The 19,566-nt window shown below is 29.5% G+C and overlaps 1 protein-coding gene across 5 annotated transcripts in view; it reads right to left on the bottom strand.

The window, feature by feature from the left end:
• Positions 1–19,566, bottom strand: part of LOC105255053 (hemicentin-2) — a 172,482-nt gene that overhangs the window by 16,217 nt on the left and 136,699 nt on the right. For 3 of the 5 annotated variants that reach the window (XR_003122394.1, XM_011264109.3, XM_025405983.1), the window contains 10 exons: positions 16,441–16,591; positions 13,577–13,688; positions 13,188–13,366; positions 12,476–12,820; positions 11,503–11,769; positions 10,750–11,106; positions 10,103–10,363; positions 9,557–9,814; positions 8,800–8,817; positions 8,043–8,183 (listed from right to left, as the gene is read on the bottom strand). Coding sequence is in view for 4 of the 5 variants with exons in the window: in XM_011264109.3 (XP_011262411.1) it covers positions 8,043–8,183; positions 8,800–8,817; positions 9,557–9,814; positions 10,103–10,363; positions 10,750–11,106; positions 11,503–11,769; positions 12,476–12,820; positions 13,188–13,366; positions 13,577–13,688; positions 16,441–16,591 (2,089 nt within the window). In the remaining variant the exon portion in view is untranslated. Of the gene's footprint in view, positions 1–5,518; positions 5,556–8,042; positions 8,184–8,799; positions 8,818–9,556; positions 9,815–10,102; positions 10,364–10,749; positions 11,107–11,502; positions 11,770–12,475; positions 12,821–13,187; positions 13,367–13,576; positions 13,689–16,440; positions 16,592–19,566 lie in introns of all 5 variants that reach the window. The other 2 variants (XM_025405985.1, XM_025405984.1) reach the window with 2 other exon arrangements.

Raw genomic sequence — 19,566 nt, 5'->3', positions numbered from 1 at the left:
CATTATCTAAATGGGAACATTGCATGGCATGTCGTGTCTCTGGTAGGATCAGAGGACCTCTAAGGATAGAAATAAATCTCAGTGCAGAAAATCCGCCGTAGCGCTCAAGCGCGTTTGTCTTCTTTCTCAGCTCGCGAAATAACGAAATTTTAGTACTATAAAAATAGTATGCTTGATCGATATTGAATCCCGTGAATAAATTAAAAATTCTGTTGTTGAATAATGTTCAAATATTTATGATTATTTATTTATATAAATTCGCGAAAAATAAAAGTATGAATTTAATAAATGCATAATATAAATAATAATTATAAATTTAATCATTTATATATCTCCTAATTACTTATAATTTATAATTTAGACATTTCACTTGTAACGAGCACAGATTATAATTATAAATATAATTATACTAAGTTAGTTATACTGATTATACTAGGAGAAGTGTAGTAATATAACAACATGCGTTTTAATTTAATTATAAATTTTCTTTCTCTCGGATAAGGCAGAATAATCTTGGAAGTAAATTTTAAATGACGCTAAAAGATTAATTAATACTAAACTAAGAGAAAAGCAAAAGATAAAATTATACAACGATAAAAGATATTTTTCTGGAATATCCTCAAACTATAATTAATTCTCATCTTTATACGAAATGTTTTCAATAAAATAGTGCTGATTTAAACATCGGATAGGCTGTTGTTAAAATTGCATATAGGTATTTTAATTCATGGAATTTTCAAGGTCCGCGTTCGAAGCGCTCAAGGGAATGGCAGAAAAATGTCGTCGTGAATAGAGGTCGGGAAATCGTCGTCGAGTATTGCCGTCAAGCGTACGTATAAAAGATTGCATTGCGAGAAACTGCGATTTTTCCAGCACGATTCATAGTACGACGTTTTTCCATTCGGTATATTTCCCGCCACAGTGACGTAGCCACTGTTTGCGGATCCTTCTGGTACTGTATACAAACACAGATGAACTTCGAAGTTCCTTCGCTCTTCATTTCAAGGAACGTTGATCTTTGTCATCATCTTTCTATTTTTTACATTTCTTTTTTTCTTTATATTTCTCGTGCCATTTTATCATTTCTTATATTACTTGTTTTCTTTTTTCCCTTTTTTTCTTTCTCTCTCTTTCTTTTTTGCCTTTTTTATCTTTTATCTTCTTTTGTGTCTTCATTTCTTTTCTTTTTTACATTAGAATCCTTTGTTACGCCATTGCTCGACATTTTGAAGCTTTCCAGCACTTTGCAATTTTATTACACGCTTCGTTTAAAATCTTATCGTAGAACCATGTTACATTGCTCATGGATCGAACTACCCTCAGCGAACGGCAATTATCGACGTGCGCGCGAGTGTGTGTGTGTCGGGACTAATTTAATGACTCGTGTTCGCTAAATCGGGCAGGCTGGGCGACCCCTTTTAAGAGAGTCCGTTTGAAATAAAATAATTCGTCGAATGCGAGCGGCATGCGATGACAAACGTACCTTTCCTTGATGCCGTGCACGTGCAAATGCACTCGTGAGTGTGGTGACTATCCGTCAAGACAGATTTATCGCGATGTCATACGTGAGCGTATTTTTTGTTCAATTTATCATTGGATCGCTAACAAATAAGCGATGTGGAAAGAAATTACGACGAGATTTCATGAATTTGTGAAATTGTGCATTTCCAAGAGAGCTCTATTAATGGAAGCGTACACGGTAAACCGTGAAATTGCGCGCGAGCTAATTTAGAAAATGAAACAATTATCGCCCGTTCGTTACACGAAATTAGAATACGCGTGCCGCGGTTTAATGTTTGCTGCGTTCACGCAATCGATTAATCTGGCATGTACAATAGGCGTCAATAATCCCTTTATATCCGAATTTGTGACATTCCCCGCACATTGTGTTTATATATTAGCGCATCATGATACCGTTGATTTTGAAAAGAATCGGTAATGTTATCAACGAGTAGAGAAATGAAAAAAAATTACACTTGAGAATTAAATGGGATCGTGTATTATCACTGAAAAGCAGTGAATGAGTCACTGATGGCTTCGGTTATAAGTACAGCACTTCAATGAGATTTTACAGATCAGAAATCTCATCTGAAATCTCATTGAAATCTCTCATCACAAATCTGAAATTTTACTAGAAGAATCAGTTAATGATAGTAGCTGTTTTCAATCGATGATATTTTAAAATTGTCTTATATTGTAATTGTAACAATGTATTTTTTAAAGGAATATATTCGAATTTGATCGAGAGTTTTATTTTTATTGATTTATTATGTTTTAAGAATAAAAAAGCATAATATGTATGATTTTGAATTTCAATATTAGTTATGTCATTCCAGAAATATATATATATATATATATATATATATATATATATATATATGAGAACTTCAAAAATTAGAATGCAATATAAATAGAAAGCTTTAAAAGTTATAATCTGGAAAACATAATATATATCAATATTATTAATTTTTTCAGTGAAATCTGTCATAATCCGAAACGTAAGAGCAAATGTAAGTTTTTATTAAAGATTAGAAAAGATTAGAAAAAAATATTAACAAATTTTCAATAAAATTTAATATCCTTGCTTTGATCAGTGATATTTTTACTTCAATTTAAGAGAATATGTTTAAAAGTATATTTTTAAAATATATGTTCTATTAATTTTATATTTAATTCTAACAAGTCAAGAAATAATTATTAAGTTATTCGTTACGAAAAATTGTTGATTTTTCTCAGATTCTTTTTCTTCAACAATCATAATGTATTAATATCTAAATAGAATACATTCGATCGGAAAATCAAAGACATTATTGACGAAGGCATTATTGATATCTTTCTATGTTAAAATGTATGTTATATAATCAATTTTGTGATAAATAATCTGTTCAAAAGATGAAGACATGAATTTTCCAGAAAAAGAGATAATTTCTAAAAAAAAGATGCAAAGAAATTCGATTCTTTCTTCAAATAGCACATCTCGTTCTCTCGCAAAAATGTATTATTTCATATATTTTTAATTATATAATCAAAATAATCTTTAAAATAGCATTATATGTACATGATTATTATATTTTTAAAGAACATATATATATTCTTCGGGATTCAATATCGTCCAATCTTGTTTTTCATTGCACTATAATACTTTACTATCAGAGAAGATACATCTGTACAGTAGTGTACTATTCTACTCTAGTGTAATTTCAATTTACAGTGAATAAGTTTCTGATATCCTTAAATTCCATGCAAAAATGAGTGCATCGTTCTATTCTGCTTTAAAATGAAGAAACAATTTGCACAATGCAATCCCTTCTCTGTCGTAACACACGCGACATTTCTTCGTCACGCGAAGGATATCATTGTTGAGTGATGTCGCATTCAACAATAAAACCTTGCGAGACCTGTCACGAAGGCAAAATAAACACGTGCATTTTATTTTTCCCCGAACAATTCACCAAGTGGACATTTTTTCGCAGTAAATCGACTTCTTGTCTTCGTGAATTAACGCAATTGAGGTGAGATGCCATGTGCTCATTGTGCAACCGGTCTGTTGTGTGCATTTCATTGTATAAACGGTTACTTGTAAACTTTCTCAGAAATATATCATGTGGGAGAACCAACATCGATAAGAGAAAGGATTAAATTAAATGTAAATTCGACCGTACAGCTTGTAGATTTATAGGATAAAGCGCGTTGCTCTCTATCGTTCCGTGTATCAAAAAGATTGCACGTGCGAAACATGTGAAGGAACATGACGAAAATGTGTGCGGATGCATTCTTTCTTTAAAAATATCGCGGTAAAGAGACCTTGAGCGTTAGTGTTTAAAAATATTTTCCATCGTTGCTTCTTTGTAGCAACGCAACTTGTAACGTTATCGTGCAAAAAGCTTGATAGCACGCGCGCTGTTTCAACGCGACAAAAGGTTATAGAATAACCCTAGAATATCAGCTGTAGGAATATAGGTAGAAAAATAGGATAATTTTAATCTTCATAAAATAATAGCAGAATTTTTACGCGATCGTGCTTTAATTATAATCCGCGCTTACCGAATGCAAAGAAGGATTATAACATAAATAGAATTGTATTAAATTTTTACGTTGCGAGTTTCACAGTCTAAAATTGATAATTTAACGTTTAACTAATGCTTTCGATCATCGATTCTCTATCGAGATTGATAGGCTCCCGGGAAATGTCTAATCCGTGCAAATCCTCCACCTACCTTGTAATTTAGAAGGTATTCCCCCAGCAACCTCTCACGGTCATTACAAAGCCCACATTAATGATTACAAGCAATCTTCGCTGAATTATGCAAGAAGTACACACGCGATAACTACAGCATGTGAAAGAGCATCATGTAGAACACCTCGTTCGCTCTCTCGCGAACAATTATAACTACCTACCTCGCTGTAGGTAGTTGACAATAAACTATTGCAGACCGGAAGCGGTAGTTAAATTATGCAATAGGATATGTATTCAGGTGTTGTAGAGAGGATCATTTCCTGTGAGATTTCACGTCGGAGACAAACTTGCATGCTATCGTGAACGAGCGCGCCAATAGAAACCGGCTACCCTTTATGTGTTTATCGATCATCAAATGCATGATATTATGTTTGTTAGTGTTAGTGCAGGTAGTTGAGAGATATACAAATGAACAATAGACATAACTCGGAATAACTATGGTCAATGAAGTAAAGTGAACGTTTAATGCGACAAATTATATTCTAACCAAAAGTTAGCATAACCTATTTGAAGACAATACATGTCATTAGTACGTATATATTTGAATTTGTATTCTATATTTGAATTTGTCTTCTACCTGTGAATATTTTGCAAATTTATAATAATAAAATAAATTTATACTAATATAAAATGTGTAATGTATACTTTTTAATCTCTAATATTGTCGATTTAAAATTATTCATTATTGTAAATGCAACTTTATCTTAATTTTGAAACAATAACGATAAATTCCTTATATACAAATAAAATTTTGATATAATTATTTTTTAACGGTTATGTTAAGTAATTATTATTATTGTTGAAAAAGTGTATGAAAATAGCTGTAATGCTTTTATTTTGCGATATATATCTAACAATTATAGATATATTTTTTTTCATACATTTTTTCGCTTTATTTTTAAATTATTTCTGCTATATAATATGTAATTAACATATATGATTTAATATCTTTAAAACGTATATTAATTTAGAAGAATTATAATAATCTATTATTATAATATATAAAATTTAATAAAAATTGATTATGTAATAATTTATAAAGACTATGTACATTAATAGAAACTATGCATAAGCGTAATAATACCAATAAATTCTGTCTACAATTATGTGTACAGAGAACGTGTTTTATAAAGCAAAAAGTGCATTCTATATTTTTAGCAAACTGAGCTGTTTTTTATAGCCTCTATTAAGCAAACATAAATAAAGCTGACAAATTAAGAGTAATTGTTCAACTAAAATAACAAAAAATAAAAAACGTAATGTGTTACGGTTTGTACTTACTGTTCACGTTCCTCCAGCTCGACCACCCGGTTACTGTCTGTGTTTTGTTTAGCAAGTCCAAATTAAAAAGTAGAGCAGAAACGAATCAGTTTCGTGTTAGTGAAAACTACTGAACGAACGCATGCTTGCTGCTCTAATGTTATTTGTCATTAATTCTGAATAAAACTCGTATATTTTTTGAGAAACTTATAAGGGAGCATTATTTTGTACTAATTTTTCTTTTTAAAATTTTATTACACACAAATGAAAATAAGTTTTTAAGCAAAGTTATTGCTTTTTGTATCGTGTCGAGATCATAATAATTTATTATTAAAAATATGCTTTTATTAAATTATTAAATTATTATTAAAAATTAAAATACAATTATTAAATGCAATTATTATTAAAAATATGCTTTTCATATTATTTGAAATTAATTTTTAAGCATTCACAATACCAATGTTTGACATAATATTAATATTTTATATAGCTATACAATTGTGTTATTCTGTTTTACTTTTATCAAATATTTATTTTATAAAAATTATATTACGCTCACATTTATTTTGTAAAAATTATATTACATTAATTATATTACATTAGTTACAATGCAAATAATTAAAGTAATAAATTTAATTATAAGAGAATTGAGAAAGAAAGAAAGCGATAGGAAAATTATTGCAATTAATTAATATACTTTTATCACAATTATTAAAAGCAATTTTATGTGGCAGCGATATTGAATGTAAGTTCTATCTTTCTTTTATAGTATCATTTTTATGGTGCCATTAAACTTATTACAGTTATAAATGTAAAATTATAAATTTGACTTATGGAGTTGTATTCAATAAATAATAGTATTTACGAATGAGCTTACATTGCATGTATATCGATCGTTGTTTAACATCATTGTATTCGTACATATGCATGCACTGATATTTAGAATTATACTCAAGATCTTGTTAAAGTTACAATCTTGTTATGTAAAAAAGCTTAGACAATTTGTGTCAACCATTTATGTAACACATAATTAAATACATATATCTGTTGTTATAATCTCATTTATAACGATGAAGGAAAATGGAGATTATCACTAATAGTAACTACTTATGTTTAAAGGCAGATTATTCATCTTAATAGAAAATATTAATCTAAAATAAATCTAGCTCTCTCGAGATGACTTCTTTAGTTTTTTTAGTTTCAAAATTAATATTTATATAAAAATAACTTTTTCTATTCACGAAATCAGATTTCCAAAAATGACAATATTCATATTTTTAATCAACATATTTTTAAGACATTTTTTAACTTACATAAGTTTACATAAGTTATTAATATCTTATAATGTCATAAATTTTTATAATTTACATCGTAAATTATATTTATAATAAAAGAAAAGATATTAGACATTATTGTAATTTAATTAATTCGAGTCAACATTACAGCAGCATAGCACGCGTTTGTCCATAATAATAGTTTATATATATGTATATGAATCTCCATCTAAATGGAAATTTCGTTGTTTAGCTACTTTATACAAAAATATCAAATAGTGAGCATGCTTTTATTCTACTTGGCATAAAATGTATAAGATATAATTTTTATACAATGTGTAATATATATCTACGTTTGTTTTTGCATGGACTGAGTTAATAGATGTTTATTGTTAATTATAATAAAAATAAAATATACTTTTCGGAACAAAATCTACTCTTTCAGCAAATATACGTAACCATTAAATAAATCAGTTTAATGGATGTTTTACGGATTCGTGGTTAAAATAACTTTGATATACTTACGATTACGCGCGTTTCAAGCCATTATTTGTTACGAGAAGGTTTATCAGTCAAATTCAATTACGTTCACAAAGAAAGCACAAAAATTAACACAAACAATTAATTAATAATTTTTTAAATATAAAACAATAAATTTACATATTTGAGTCTCTTGTATGTCAACTTTTCGGGAAGATATTTTTTACAACGAAAATATATATGATATCGAGGATATATATATATAAATACAAAGATGATATCACAGTTTACTTATGGGATTAAAAAATTATATCATTAGTATATATATTGAGGAAATATAATTGTTAATTGCACTCTTTTTCTGTGCTTAATTATAGCAATTATAAATTTCTCGTCAAATTATAAAAAAATAGTTTATAAATTATATAAAATAATATATATATAATATTCACATTAGCTAATTTGAATATGTATATATGTATCGAAATATATATATATATATTTTTTTTCCAAGTTTTATCAAAAATGTATTTTGATTGCAAATAATTCAGATTTTATGTTTATTGCGCGGAATATTTAATTTGTTGAGGATACTATAAAATAAAAATTATTATTGTAATAAAAGTTGGAAGTTACGTTAATTTTACGCGTATCCAAATATATATGTTGTCGATCCGATGTAAAGAGAATCGAAGAAATTTCGCCTCACGATCTAGTATATCATGCAAGTCGATAGTGTGATATATCAAATAGATGATACATCAAATAGACGATATATCAAGATAACTTACATTTCATCTGACTGCGTTTACGTCGACACACGATGTAGATCGCCACGCAGATTAGTATTAGCACTAGTATTAGGACCACCACTACGACGATAATAATTAGCAGCAGATTACCCTCCAATTGATGCCACCAGGGTATATGACCTGCAATGGGATAGGTTGTACCGTACAATAATCGATAACGACAATCGATACAGAAATAATACGTACAAAGAGAATAATATACGCGCAAGGCACTTTCATTATTTATATCAAAATGGCAACATCACAATAACTACGTCAAACATTAAAAAAATGATATCTTTGATTCATGGCATGATTATAGCGATAATTGTTGCAAAATAAATATATCGAGTATCTTCAAAATTATAAAAAAATATCTGAAAATATATGTTGAAATGGAAAGAATATCTTTAAAGAATAATATGTTTAATAGAAAGATATTAAAAAGGAGATATAAATAACTGAAAAGAGCAAAGTTTATAGATTGTATTTCAAATTCCCAAAATTTATCAGCTCACGTTATAGCATAAAGTTTAAGATAAAATCTTTATCTTTATATTATCCATTTACGCAGAGCATTTGAATGTAATGCATTTATTCAATTAAAAAAAATCTCAGAAAAATTACTACTAAGAATCTTACATCGTGAAATAATACAAATATGTAATACAAATGCTAATTACATATGCAGTAAATAGCACAATTACATATAAGATATACATATCATATGCAAAAATCTGGAATAATATAGACTTACTTTTATGTCCATGATGGGCTGTAAAATAACAAAATTAATAATAATCTTAAATATTTGTGAATGATAATTCAAAATTTATCACCTTGATGCTATTATAAATTAAAGACAGATCAAAACACATTACTTTAATTAATTTAATTATGTAAGTTTTATATATTTTATGCAAGTTACAAATCTATAACGCAAAAATGTCACATGTTTATTTAACATATTGCGGATAAAAATATTATGAATTTTAATTTAGTCAACACTTATATATGGTTTATATTGTATTTGTATTTAATTTATATAATATCAGATTAGATATTAATTTTTATTAATTTTTTATTAATTATTAATTTTTATTATAGATATTTTTTTTTAATTTATATTATATTCCTAAGGTTATATATTAAAAATGTGTTAAATTATTGTATTTACACATATTTTATGTTATCGTATCTACAATTCACTCACAACAAATAAAGCGGAAAACGGTTATTTTGTGTGTATTTGCAACTTTTTAATTATGTAAATTAAAACTTTTTATAGCTGGTACAAAGAAACTTCTATGTCATATTAATATATCACTTTTATACATTATATATTTTTTCATGTTTCCGTAAATATGAAAAAAAAAACTGTGCCGAAACGTAACAATATTTTCTAATATAAAGTTTGTGTGTTCAAAACTTCTTGGTAAATTCTTTCACTTTCTTTGCAAGAAAATATAAACTTGGAGCTATTAGCGAATCGATGAAAAGTTTGCTGTACCAACCTGGTATGTCACGTTCGCATGGTACGGAGTGGCCGATTGTGTTATTCGCTACACACACGTATGTCCGGAAGTTAGTGATCGAAGTATCAAGGAGTATGTAACTTCGCCCATTTCGCATTTCCGCGATTTGCTCCAGCGTATCATTTTCGTTCTTCAAAGACCAGCTGAAGTCCGTCTCCTTTGGATTTGCGACAGCCGAGCAAACCACGTAATCCTGGCCATCGAATCGTTCCTTCTCTATGTGGCATTCCGGTTTAACTATATGGAAAATACAGTTAAAGAGAACGAAAGTAATGTAAAAAAAGAGATCTATGATCGATTGTATGATTAATAGCGATATATTGAAAAAAAATTGAGTATTTAAAATATATTTTTAAAAATAGATATTATGTAAATAATTTGAAAATAATGTGACAAATTTCTCTTCGAATGAATTTAAACGGTGAAAAGATGAGAGGAAAATTGTACACGATCATACTCCTTCTTAAATGCATCTATTTCTTGGAACGGTTTGCTCATTCACTTGAAAATGCAGTGGAAGCTTACATTGCACGTTCATAACCATCGAGATATTCAAGGAACCGTGACGATTCGACGCCTCGCAGTAGTAAGTGCCGTTACTACGTCTGGGTACTGGCATTTTCAAATCGAGCACGTGGCCTTCCATAGTGAAGTTGGTGGAGCCTTCGCGGAACCACCGGAAGTTCGGTTTCGGTCGTGCTTTCGCGTCGCACTCGACAATTTCCGCGATCGTGTCCACTGTCACATTGATTATCTTCTTCGAGATCGTGATATCTTCCGGAGGAACTTTTTAGGAAAGATAAAAATCGAATTTTTAATATATTTTATATATCATCTAAAACGTGAAAGTCGATAGATTTTAATTGAAATAATAAATAAATCCCTTTTTAATATTTTCCTTTTTAATTTATAGAAATATTTTCTGTGTGCTTTAATCTGGAATTAAATTACTGGAATTTATATTTTATATTTACGCCGAAAATTGGAAAATATTAAATTAGACATTTCTAATATTTGCGTGCAAGTAAAGAAAATTTTCTAAAATTATTGAGAATACTTTTGTCCTTTCTATGAAATAATCGTTTAAAAAATCTTAACGCAATCTATTTATGCAAACGAGCGAAGATACGTATCCGCACAAAAAAAAAAAAAAAACTTTAAATGAAACGTACACTCGACGTGAAAGTGAGTGCTGCTCTCCACGCCCGGGCCAATCCCGTTGCTACTACTCTTGCAGGTGAATTTGACGTTATCCTCGTCACGGTCGAGCTGGCCATTCGGCCAGACAGTCAGATTCCATACGAGGGTCGATTGGATGCTCTCGAAGTCGTTGGTCCTCGGGTCAGGCGGATGATAAACGTTCAACACGTAGTATCGATTCGTTTTCGAGAAGTCCATGGGAATATCATCCCTCAACCAGGAAATATTGCAGATTGGAGCGCACTCGACCCAGCACATGATGCTCACGTTAGGTGAGCTGTAGACGTAACCGCGATACGAGTGTAGCTTCTTGATGAACGTCGGAGCCGCTGATGAAAAGCGATAACTCTTGGTTAAGCATGGAATCTGTCATTAAATAATCACGAGAAACGTCGAACAAAATCTATTTTATCACGTATGTAGGAAAATCGATGAATTGTATATTTAATGCATATAAAACATCAGATTTGTCACGAAAACCGACATATGCCACATAGAGTGTTACGCGAATTCAAATTTTCCGTGTTCCAGAATACCCGAGTTCAATTTTGATAAATTGATATATGTTTAAATTATTTATACATGTATAATATAACAAGCAAAGGGAGACTAAATTGTTTGAAGCCTTAAATATCGCTGTTGATCTGGTTTTGAAATGTCGCTACGCAAATCGTTAAATTGCTGGCTATTTGTAGTTATTGGGTGCATTGACATATGTCGCTCACCAGATACGTCGATAAACGTTGTGGCTGGGTCGCCATCGCCGGCATCATTGTAAGCCAGGCACGTGAAATTCGTCTCGGTTTCCAAATTAACTGATTCGATGAAGAGTGTAGCGTCGTTCTCATCTGGAAGACGGTGCCAGCCACGCAGCCACTTGAAGCCCGACACCTTCGGTCGCCCGGGATCCAAGACAAAGCAAGTAATGGATAATGGCTGCTTCTTCACTACTTGTCTAGGTTCATATGTTATCGATGCCGGACCGGGCTTATCTATGGCAATATTTCAAGAATATACAGAATGTGAAAGAAAAACAGAAAAGAGAGAGAAGAAGTGAGAAAGAGGGAGAGACGAACGTTCCCGCTATATATAATCCGATTAACAAAACACGTTATTGTTGGTGCAACATTGCATAAAGATAAAGTAATCGATAATTTATCGATATCGTTGCTAATTAACACCAAATGTAAATGCTTTTACAATGTTATTTGATATTAAAATTGATAATAAAATATTAATATATAAGAGCTTGCAGCTTTGTAATTTATATAAAATTTACTTTAAATAATTTATAATTTTGAAATAATATTTTATATTAATAATTTTGTATCATATGATACGGGAAATGTTTAAAAAATTAAAAATATAAGAATATATACATACGTACAATAGGTATGAGATACATACAAAATTATGAATAGATTTCTATCGCAGATTGTCTGAATTGAACTCGATCTCACGTTTTCTCTTCTAAAAAAATTTATTGACAAATAATATAAAAAATAAGATAAAATTGTATGTACGTGTACGATAATCCGTAGTACCTATTTACATATATCATTGAAGAGCACATGTGAAGTTCGAAACGCGAATAATGGACGTAACGAATTACGGTTGGGACACGTAATGGATATCTCGCCAACTTCTCTTCGATCACCGCATAACACGAATGAGTGACGCGTGACAGAGAGGACTTACAATAAACTATGACAGGCGTGCTCAGAGAGATTGGTCCCCAGCCGGCCTCGTTTCTCCCCTCACAGGAGTAGTTGCCATGGAAGGTACGGCCGACAGATTCCAGCAGCAGCTTGCTAGGGTCGATGTCGCAGAACGTCAACGATTCCTCGGTTGTCGTTGTCATGGCAGTGCTGTTTCTCGGGCAGTCCGGAAGTTCTTTCAATAGATCACCGTCCAAATACCAACGGACGGCTGTCAGCATCGCCGGATTACCGGCATTGACCTCACACGTTAACGAAACGTTCTGACGATCTGCTTCGTTCACAGGTATTTCCGGATCCATTATCACCTCCACCACCGGCTTGTCTACAGATGTGTATGCGTCATAAAAATTGGAATATACATCCACGTCATATCGCGAGTGTAAAACGGAATAAAAAAGTACACGCCGCATGTCGTCGAACTCTCTCTTCAACTTTATTCCTGATGTAATCGCGTAGTTTTATTTTAAATATAAAACCGTCGTTTTCTAATAGAAAAATAATCTATCTGACTGAGAGAGCTATGTCGCGAGAAATGAGAAAGGATAAAGTGTTCCTCCGATGAGATATCCTTCCGAGATTTAGATTTATTATTATCTGGAGCTTTGAGCAATTTTGGATGTCGTGATCAACTGCTTTGTATTAGATTGAAGAATTAAATGTCGCTGTTATCCATCTTACGTAATACGTACAAAAGACCGAGACCTCTACGTCGTCCTCGGAAACGGATGAGCCGGCGTTGTTCTCCAGGATGCATTTGTAAGAACCCATGTCGCTAGGAGTTGCGTTTTTCACTGTGAGCGCCGTTTGTTCTGTGATTCCACCGTCGTAATGCTCTTCGTTTAATACTAAGTCTTCGTTGCCTCGTCGCCTACATCACCCGATTAGGAGAAATAAAACGTAGATGGTGACAATTTATTTTTTAATTGGATATATAGAAATGGCCAAAATAAATAAAAACAAAGATGTTGTTGCTAATTTATCTAATAGAACTAACATTTTTTAAAATTTCCTTGCAAAAAGGTAATTGATGAAAGGATTAATTTTATGTCAATGTATCTTTGTGCAGAAAGCTACTCACCATGTCACTTTTGTCAGTGTAGCCGGATTCGCCTCGTAATCGCAGAATATTAAAAAGTCGTCTGTCTCATTAACCGTTACATTGTTTGGCTTCATTTTGATTATCGGAGGATCTGCGACAGATAAAACGGTGAAGACGTTAATATATGAAGAGTTAGTAATATATGACGAGTAATATATGAAGACTTGACAGAACTTTGACGTAATCGCAGAGAAATTAAACATTTATTAAAGCAAATCTACGAGTGTAAAGAGAAAATGATATGTAAAAGATTTTAATATGTAAAAGTTGTAAATGTTTACGTGTTGTACAAGTGTTTGATATGTAAAAGATGTAAATGAGTCTTTTAATTCAAATCAAGATAATTGATAATTGATCTCTTTTTCAAGTGTTAATAAATTTACGATGTCGTGAAAACACTTCATATTTTACAGTTCAATTACACATTAATTTTTCTATTGGATATTTTTCAAGCAGTTCGAGCTTTCTTGAAATCTTTTATTAATTTTATTTGAACAGTACTTTTCTAATCAGTTTTCATCATTTATTTTATTTTTCTGTTGCAGTAGTAAAATCTTTTTGTCTTTTGATATTTGAAGATTGTGCAGATGTGTATTTTATTTTTATGATTGGCTTACATTTAAAATGTATAACGCGAAATTTGAATTGAAAATTGAAAATTGTTGAAAATTGTTAGATCTGAGAATTTCGTCTGGGTCACATATTATGCACTTAACGCGCGGCAGAAGGAGGGATATAAAACAAAATTCCCGTAAGAGAGTACGCAGTGCGAGAGTGGTTGTCACAGTGCGAGCCGAAACGTTGGAAACGTGCCAAACTCAATGTCTGGAGTTTCTCGTTTCCAATCCATATGGGTAGTCCTCGTTCCGGCTGCAAAACGAAAGTTTCTCCGCCATTTCGCACTGTAACTGGAAGCATCAGGGAAATACGCAACCGTTCGTCTTCTTTTTATCTGTTCCGCGCTCGCGTAATCAAGATATCGTATCTTCGGTAGAAGATGCAATCCTGACTGCACTTCTGATTTCGGAATCAGGTCATAAGTCTATAATGATTGAAATATCGATTGAGAAATAATCTAAATATAATATTATTGCTGGAGCTAGGTAATCTCATGATTAACTGGCGTAATTTAACAATTAATTATTTTTCCTCAATTACGATTTTTGAATAGGTACTTTTTAATAGCTGTAAATGTATTCACATTTATGAATATTATAATGTTTGTAATATAAACAGTTTTAATATAATATTTTCTTTCTTAATACACATCTGAAATAAGAATCTTATATCTTTTAAAATGTCTTAATCTTATAGCTTTTAACATGTTACTATATCACGAGAAAATATAAAAATGTATCGTGTGTTTATTTAAAATATGCAACTGGAAAATCACATAAATGTTGTATGACTATGAACCGTTCTTTTAAAAAAGTAACATAAATATTTATGAAAAATTCTTGAAATTTTTATGCTTTTATTTTAAACTTTTTGATCGTTTCTTTTGAACTTTTTCTTTACTTTTTCTTCAACATGAATTAATGTTTGGACAAACTTATATGCTTGTTTTTACTTTTTTACTAAAATCATTATTCATTTTCAAAATTTACTGCGTTTGAAAAGTCGAACAGAGATTTATATATTTAGAGATCTATCTTGCAAAGAAGTGATAATAAAAATAAATTTCCAATTTTATTAAATTCTATATTACAATCTCTGCTTTTGGCTCATTTCTAAGGGATCTTTAAATCGATAATTTTTGCCTAGATTATGCGTAAAGTTTATTATTTTCTTTTGTAGAGACAAGAACAAAATTTTTGAATTTAACAGCAGAATAAAGTTCTTCTGATTGCTGGCTGCAAAGTTATATTAATTTGCATAGTATTATGCTGATGAATGGCGCATGGGTGTGTAGAGTTATTTATTTAAAGGATTTAGTTTATAAGAGCTAAGTGCATGCAAATGTTAATAACCGTCCTTGTGTAGCTTGCAGTTTCGACGTAGACTATATCCGGCGCGGTATGCAAATATGTGAGTTTGGGGTTACAACGCAATCTTGTTGTAGAGTTTCAATACTATTAAACATAATTGTAATTATAAAATATTAAAGACTATGATTTGTGTAGTTTATATTATTATTACTTATGACAGAAGAGAGAGACAGAGACGAAACATTATTTTACACATGATCCAATTGCTTGCAATATTATTCAATATTTAAAATAGAAATTTCATCTTCCGTGGAGCAAAATTTGTTCAATATTTTGTTCAATATTATTTATTTAACGTTATTTATTTATTATTCATTAATTATAACTTTTTATATTGTATATGCATATTTTTTAGAAAAAAATTAAAATATTAGAAATAGAGAGAAAAATGTATTTCTATATATTTTATATGTAAAATATGTATATATATTTATACATACACATATGTATATACATATATGTTTGTATAGAAAATAATCATTAACTTATATATATATATATATATATATATATATATATAATAAGTAATTTTATAAAAATTATATATATATATATATATATATATATTTATTATATTTTTATATATAATATTATATATATTACATATACAATTTTTAAAATAAAATTTTGCAAATGAAAAAATATATAAATGTAAAATATTAAAAGTAAAATTACAATAATATACTTATATAAAATGTATATTATATTAAAATTATATTAATAAAATATAATAATAATTATAAAATATAATAATTATATAAATAAGATTATGAAAAAATTGATATGAAAGGATTGTCGGTGACAATAATGACTATCTCATTCGTTATTTTTGTAATACTAACTCGTAATACTTACATAATACTTCGATCGTTGTCGTTTCCTTCAATGGTTTCAAATCCTCGATACGAGTAACAGAGTTTTCGGCATAACAGTTGAATGTTCTGCCATTGTCGTATACCGATGCCGTAAAAGCCAAATAACTTACCGTGTCCGATGTACCGTCCTTCTGCGAACATAAATTGTTTTAAATAGTCTCGATAGAAATTCATAATTCGAAGTCGAACTTCTATTATTTATATCATCAATTTTTTTAGCCAAGCTATATCAATTACTTTTTTACTAAAATCAATATTTATTTTCAAAAGTTATTGCGTTTAAAAAGTCGATTTTGAACAGAGATTTAAATATAAATCTTAACCAAGCCTTGACCAAGCTATATCAATTAGAACATCTGCTTAAAATTAATGGGCTTTATTTTTTGCAATGCCTGAATTATTTTTCAACCAAGTTCAGCCGGATTTGGATTAACATTTAAATCATTTATTTTAGAACAATTAAATTATTGACAGATATACATAAATACATATGACATAAATGTTGTATGTGTGTCTTATATAAAGATTTCTTTAAAATTAGTCTTTTTATAAAAATGCTAAATTTATATATATAATTATATATATATATATATATTTATATTTATATATTTATATATTATTTATGAAAGTGTCTAAAATGAATTTTTTAACAAAGAATTTTTTAAAAAGCTTAAATTTGCAAAGAATTGTAAATATGTATATATATATATATATATATATATATATATATATATATATACACACAATTCTTATATACATATATACTATATACATATATATATATATATATATATATATATATATATATATATATACACACACATATGCACATTATACAAATTATTTTCAGACAATTACATGAAAACAGTTCAATTAGTTTTGAATTGTTTTAAATTTAACAGTTCATCAAATTACATGATGTATCGGGAATGATCATATTATCTTATTTTTATGTTATATAGATTTTTTGATCAAACATCTTTGATAAAAAAATGTTGGAATTTTGTCAGTTTCCAATTTGTGAAAAAACGCAATCGCACGCAGCATTCAACGTCCCGCATAATTTTAACGATCCCGTAATTGCATGGCACAGTTGAAAATGTATTAACAAGTCGACACATATAACAATGATGTACAATTTGTTATTCGTATTCGCGATAAAATTAATCAAGTTTCGCGCTTATTTTCTTCCTTTGTGAAATGGTATATTTTATTCTTATCCATTTAATGAAATATAAGTGTTTGTAAAAACCGAGATTATATTTGCCTTTAATAGATATGATTATTTTAATAAAAAGTAACTTCAAATTTATACATATTCTAATAAAAAATTAAATCTGCAAATATTTTAGTAAATCTCGGATTAGTTACTTATTTCCAATAATCTTGATTTTGCTACATATTATTAAGCTCACGAATCTGAATAATTTCTAAAAGATTTCAGTAATTGTTTGTTGTTTATTGAAAAGTTAACAAATGAATATTTATACAAGTCAAAATTTGAACATAGATTAATAATGAAAAATTCAATATTAAAGATTTACAATTTATACAAACATTATTATCTATGCTACACTCAAATAAACATAAAAATTTTCACAGAGGGCATGAAAATACCAAAAATTTAAAAATGAATATATGTATACGCGAGAAAAATTTTTTACATTGTAACTTTCCACGCGAAGCGGGATTCATCTCACATCACCCGGTGCTTTCAGTATGATGAGGCTATAATTATATGATAATGATATGAATTTGTAATTTTATGCATATGTTAAAAATTGATTTTTGTTTACTTTTGAACTCGCTTTCCATTAAAAGTTGTAAATTCACAATATGAGAATTTAACTTGTATAATTATGGATTTCGTCACGCTAAAAATATCGAGACGGATGCGGGATGGATTTCATTTTGCGTAAAAAATTGTGTAATAATATGTGTAATAATGTAATTGTCAATTTTATTTTACACTGAAAGCATCGAATGGTATAGGATAGACTTTGCTTTGCGTGGAATATTGCAAATTTACATGAAGCGTCTCCTTTGCCTACATGTAGTGTTCACTCTCAATTTTTGATACTTTTAAACATCTTATATAGTTCTGTGTGCATGTGTAGAATATAAATAGTAGTAATATCGCTATATAAACTATATTGTATTCATTTTTTCAATGTCAATCTGTATTTAACATTTCGAACTTTGATTTGCATGAACTTTTATTGATTAATAACTTTTTAATAACAATGGATGACTAAAAAAACTTTTTAAAAATAACTCAGACAATATATGTCAAGCTCGAGAGAGAGGGGGGAGAGGGGGGAGAGAGAGAATGAGAATGAGTATATTCATCTAGAAAATCGATATTCTTTATATCATAATTTTTAATTATCTTTTAAAAAGATTTAATCTTAAAATAAAAAATGATTTAACAAAATTAATAAATCTTTGAAATAAAATAGCAGCAATTAACTAAATAGACATAATAAAAGAGGTCAAAGCATAACAATACGAGTACATTCAATAGAATTAAAATTGCATGAAAATGAAGCCAATATACATTTTTCTATGACACTGGAATTTCATATTGTATGCTCATTTTATCTTCTTTTTCCGAAGACAATTTTTTTTCTTTTATGAACCTATTAAGTAACTAAATCTAGAGAAGCTGTTCTGTATTTATTTTCCAAGAATGGCGCCGATCGAAATTTGCGATTCATTAAAGCATACTAGAAAGAAGAGTATGGGACAATATTTGCTGGAAAATCGTTGTAAAACCATCTGAGCACGTAATATCCTGCTTCGCGCGATAAAGAGTAACCAAGTTTAAAAATGTGATCCGTTTAATTCTGTTATGACGCGACGCTCATGTCGGTAGGAATTCGTGGCATGTAATTGCTTGCCACTATGCAAATACCGTTTGCTATCATGTGAAACGTCGCGAACGGATTTAGTCGTGCACCGTCGCTCGTCTCGTAATCAGGCACTCAATAAACAATGCTAATTATGATATCACGATCAGGCAGAATTGCAAATGATAGAAATACAAATCGCGATGATGTAAACTATATTTGGGCATACAATCAAGAACGATTCGTTAATTTCGACG

This window comes from Camponotus floridanus, unplaced genomic scaffold (assembly GCF_003227725.1).
Source record: "Camponotus floridanus strain SB8 unplaced genomic scaffold, Cflo_v7.5 scaffold13, whole genome shotgun sequence".
Classification (NCBI taxonomy): domain Eukaryota; kingdom Metazoa; phylum Arthropoda; class Insecta; order Hymenoptera; family Formicidae; genus Camponotus; species Camponotus floridanus.
This window is presented reverse-complemented; position numbering and strand designations above follow the sequence as displayed.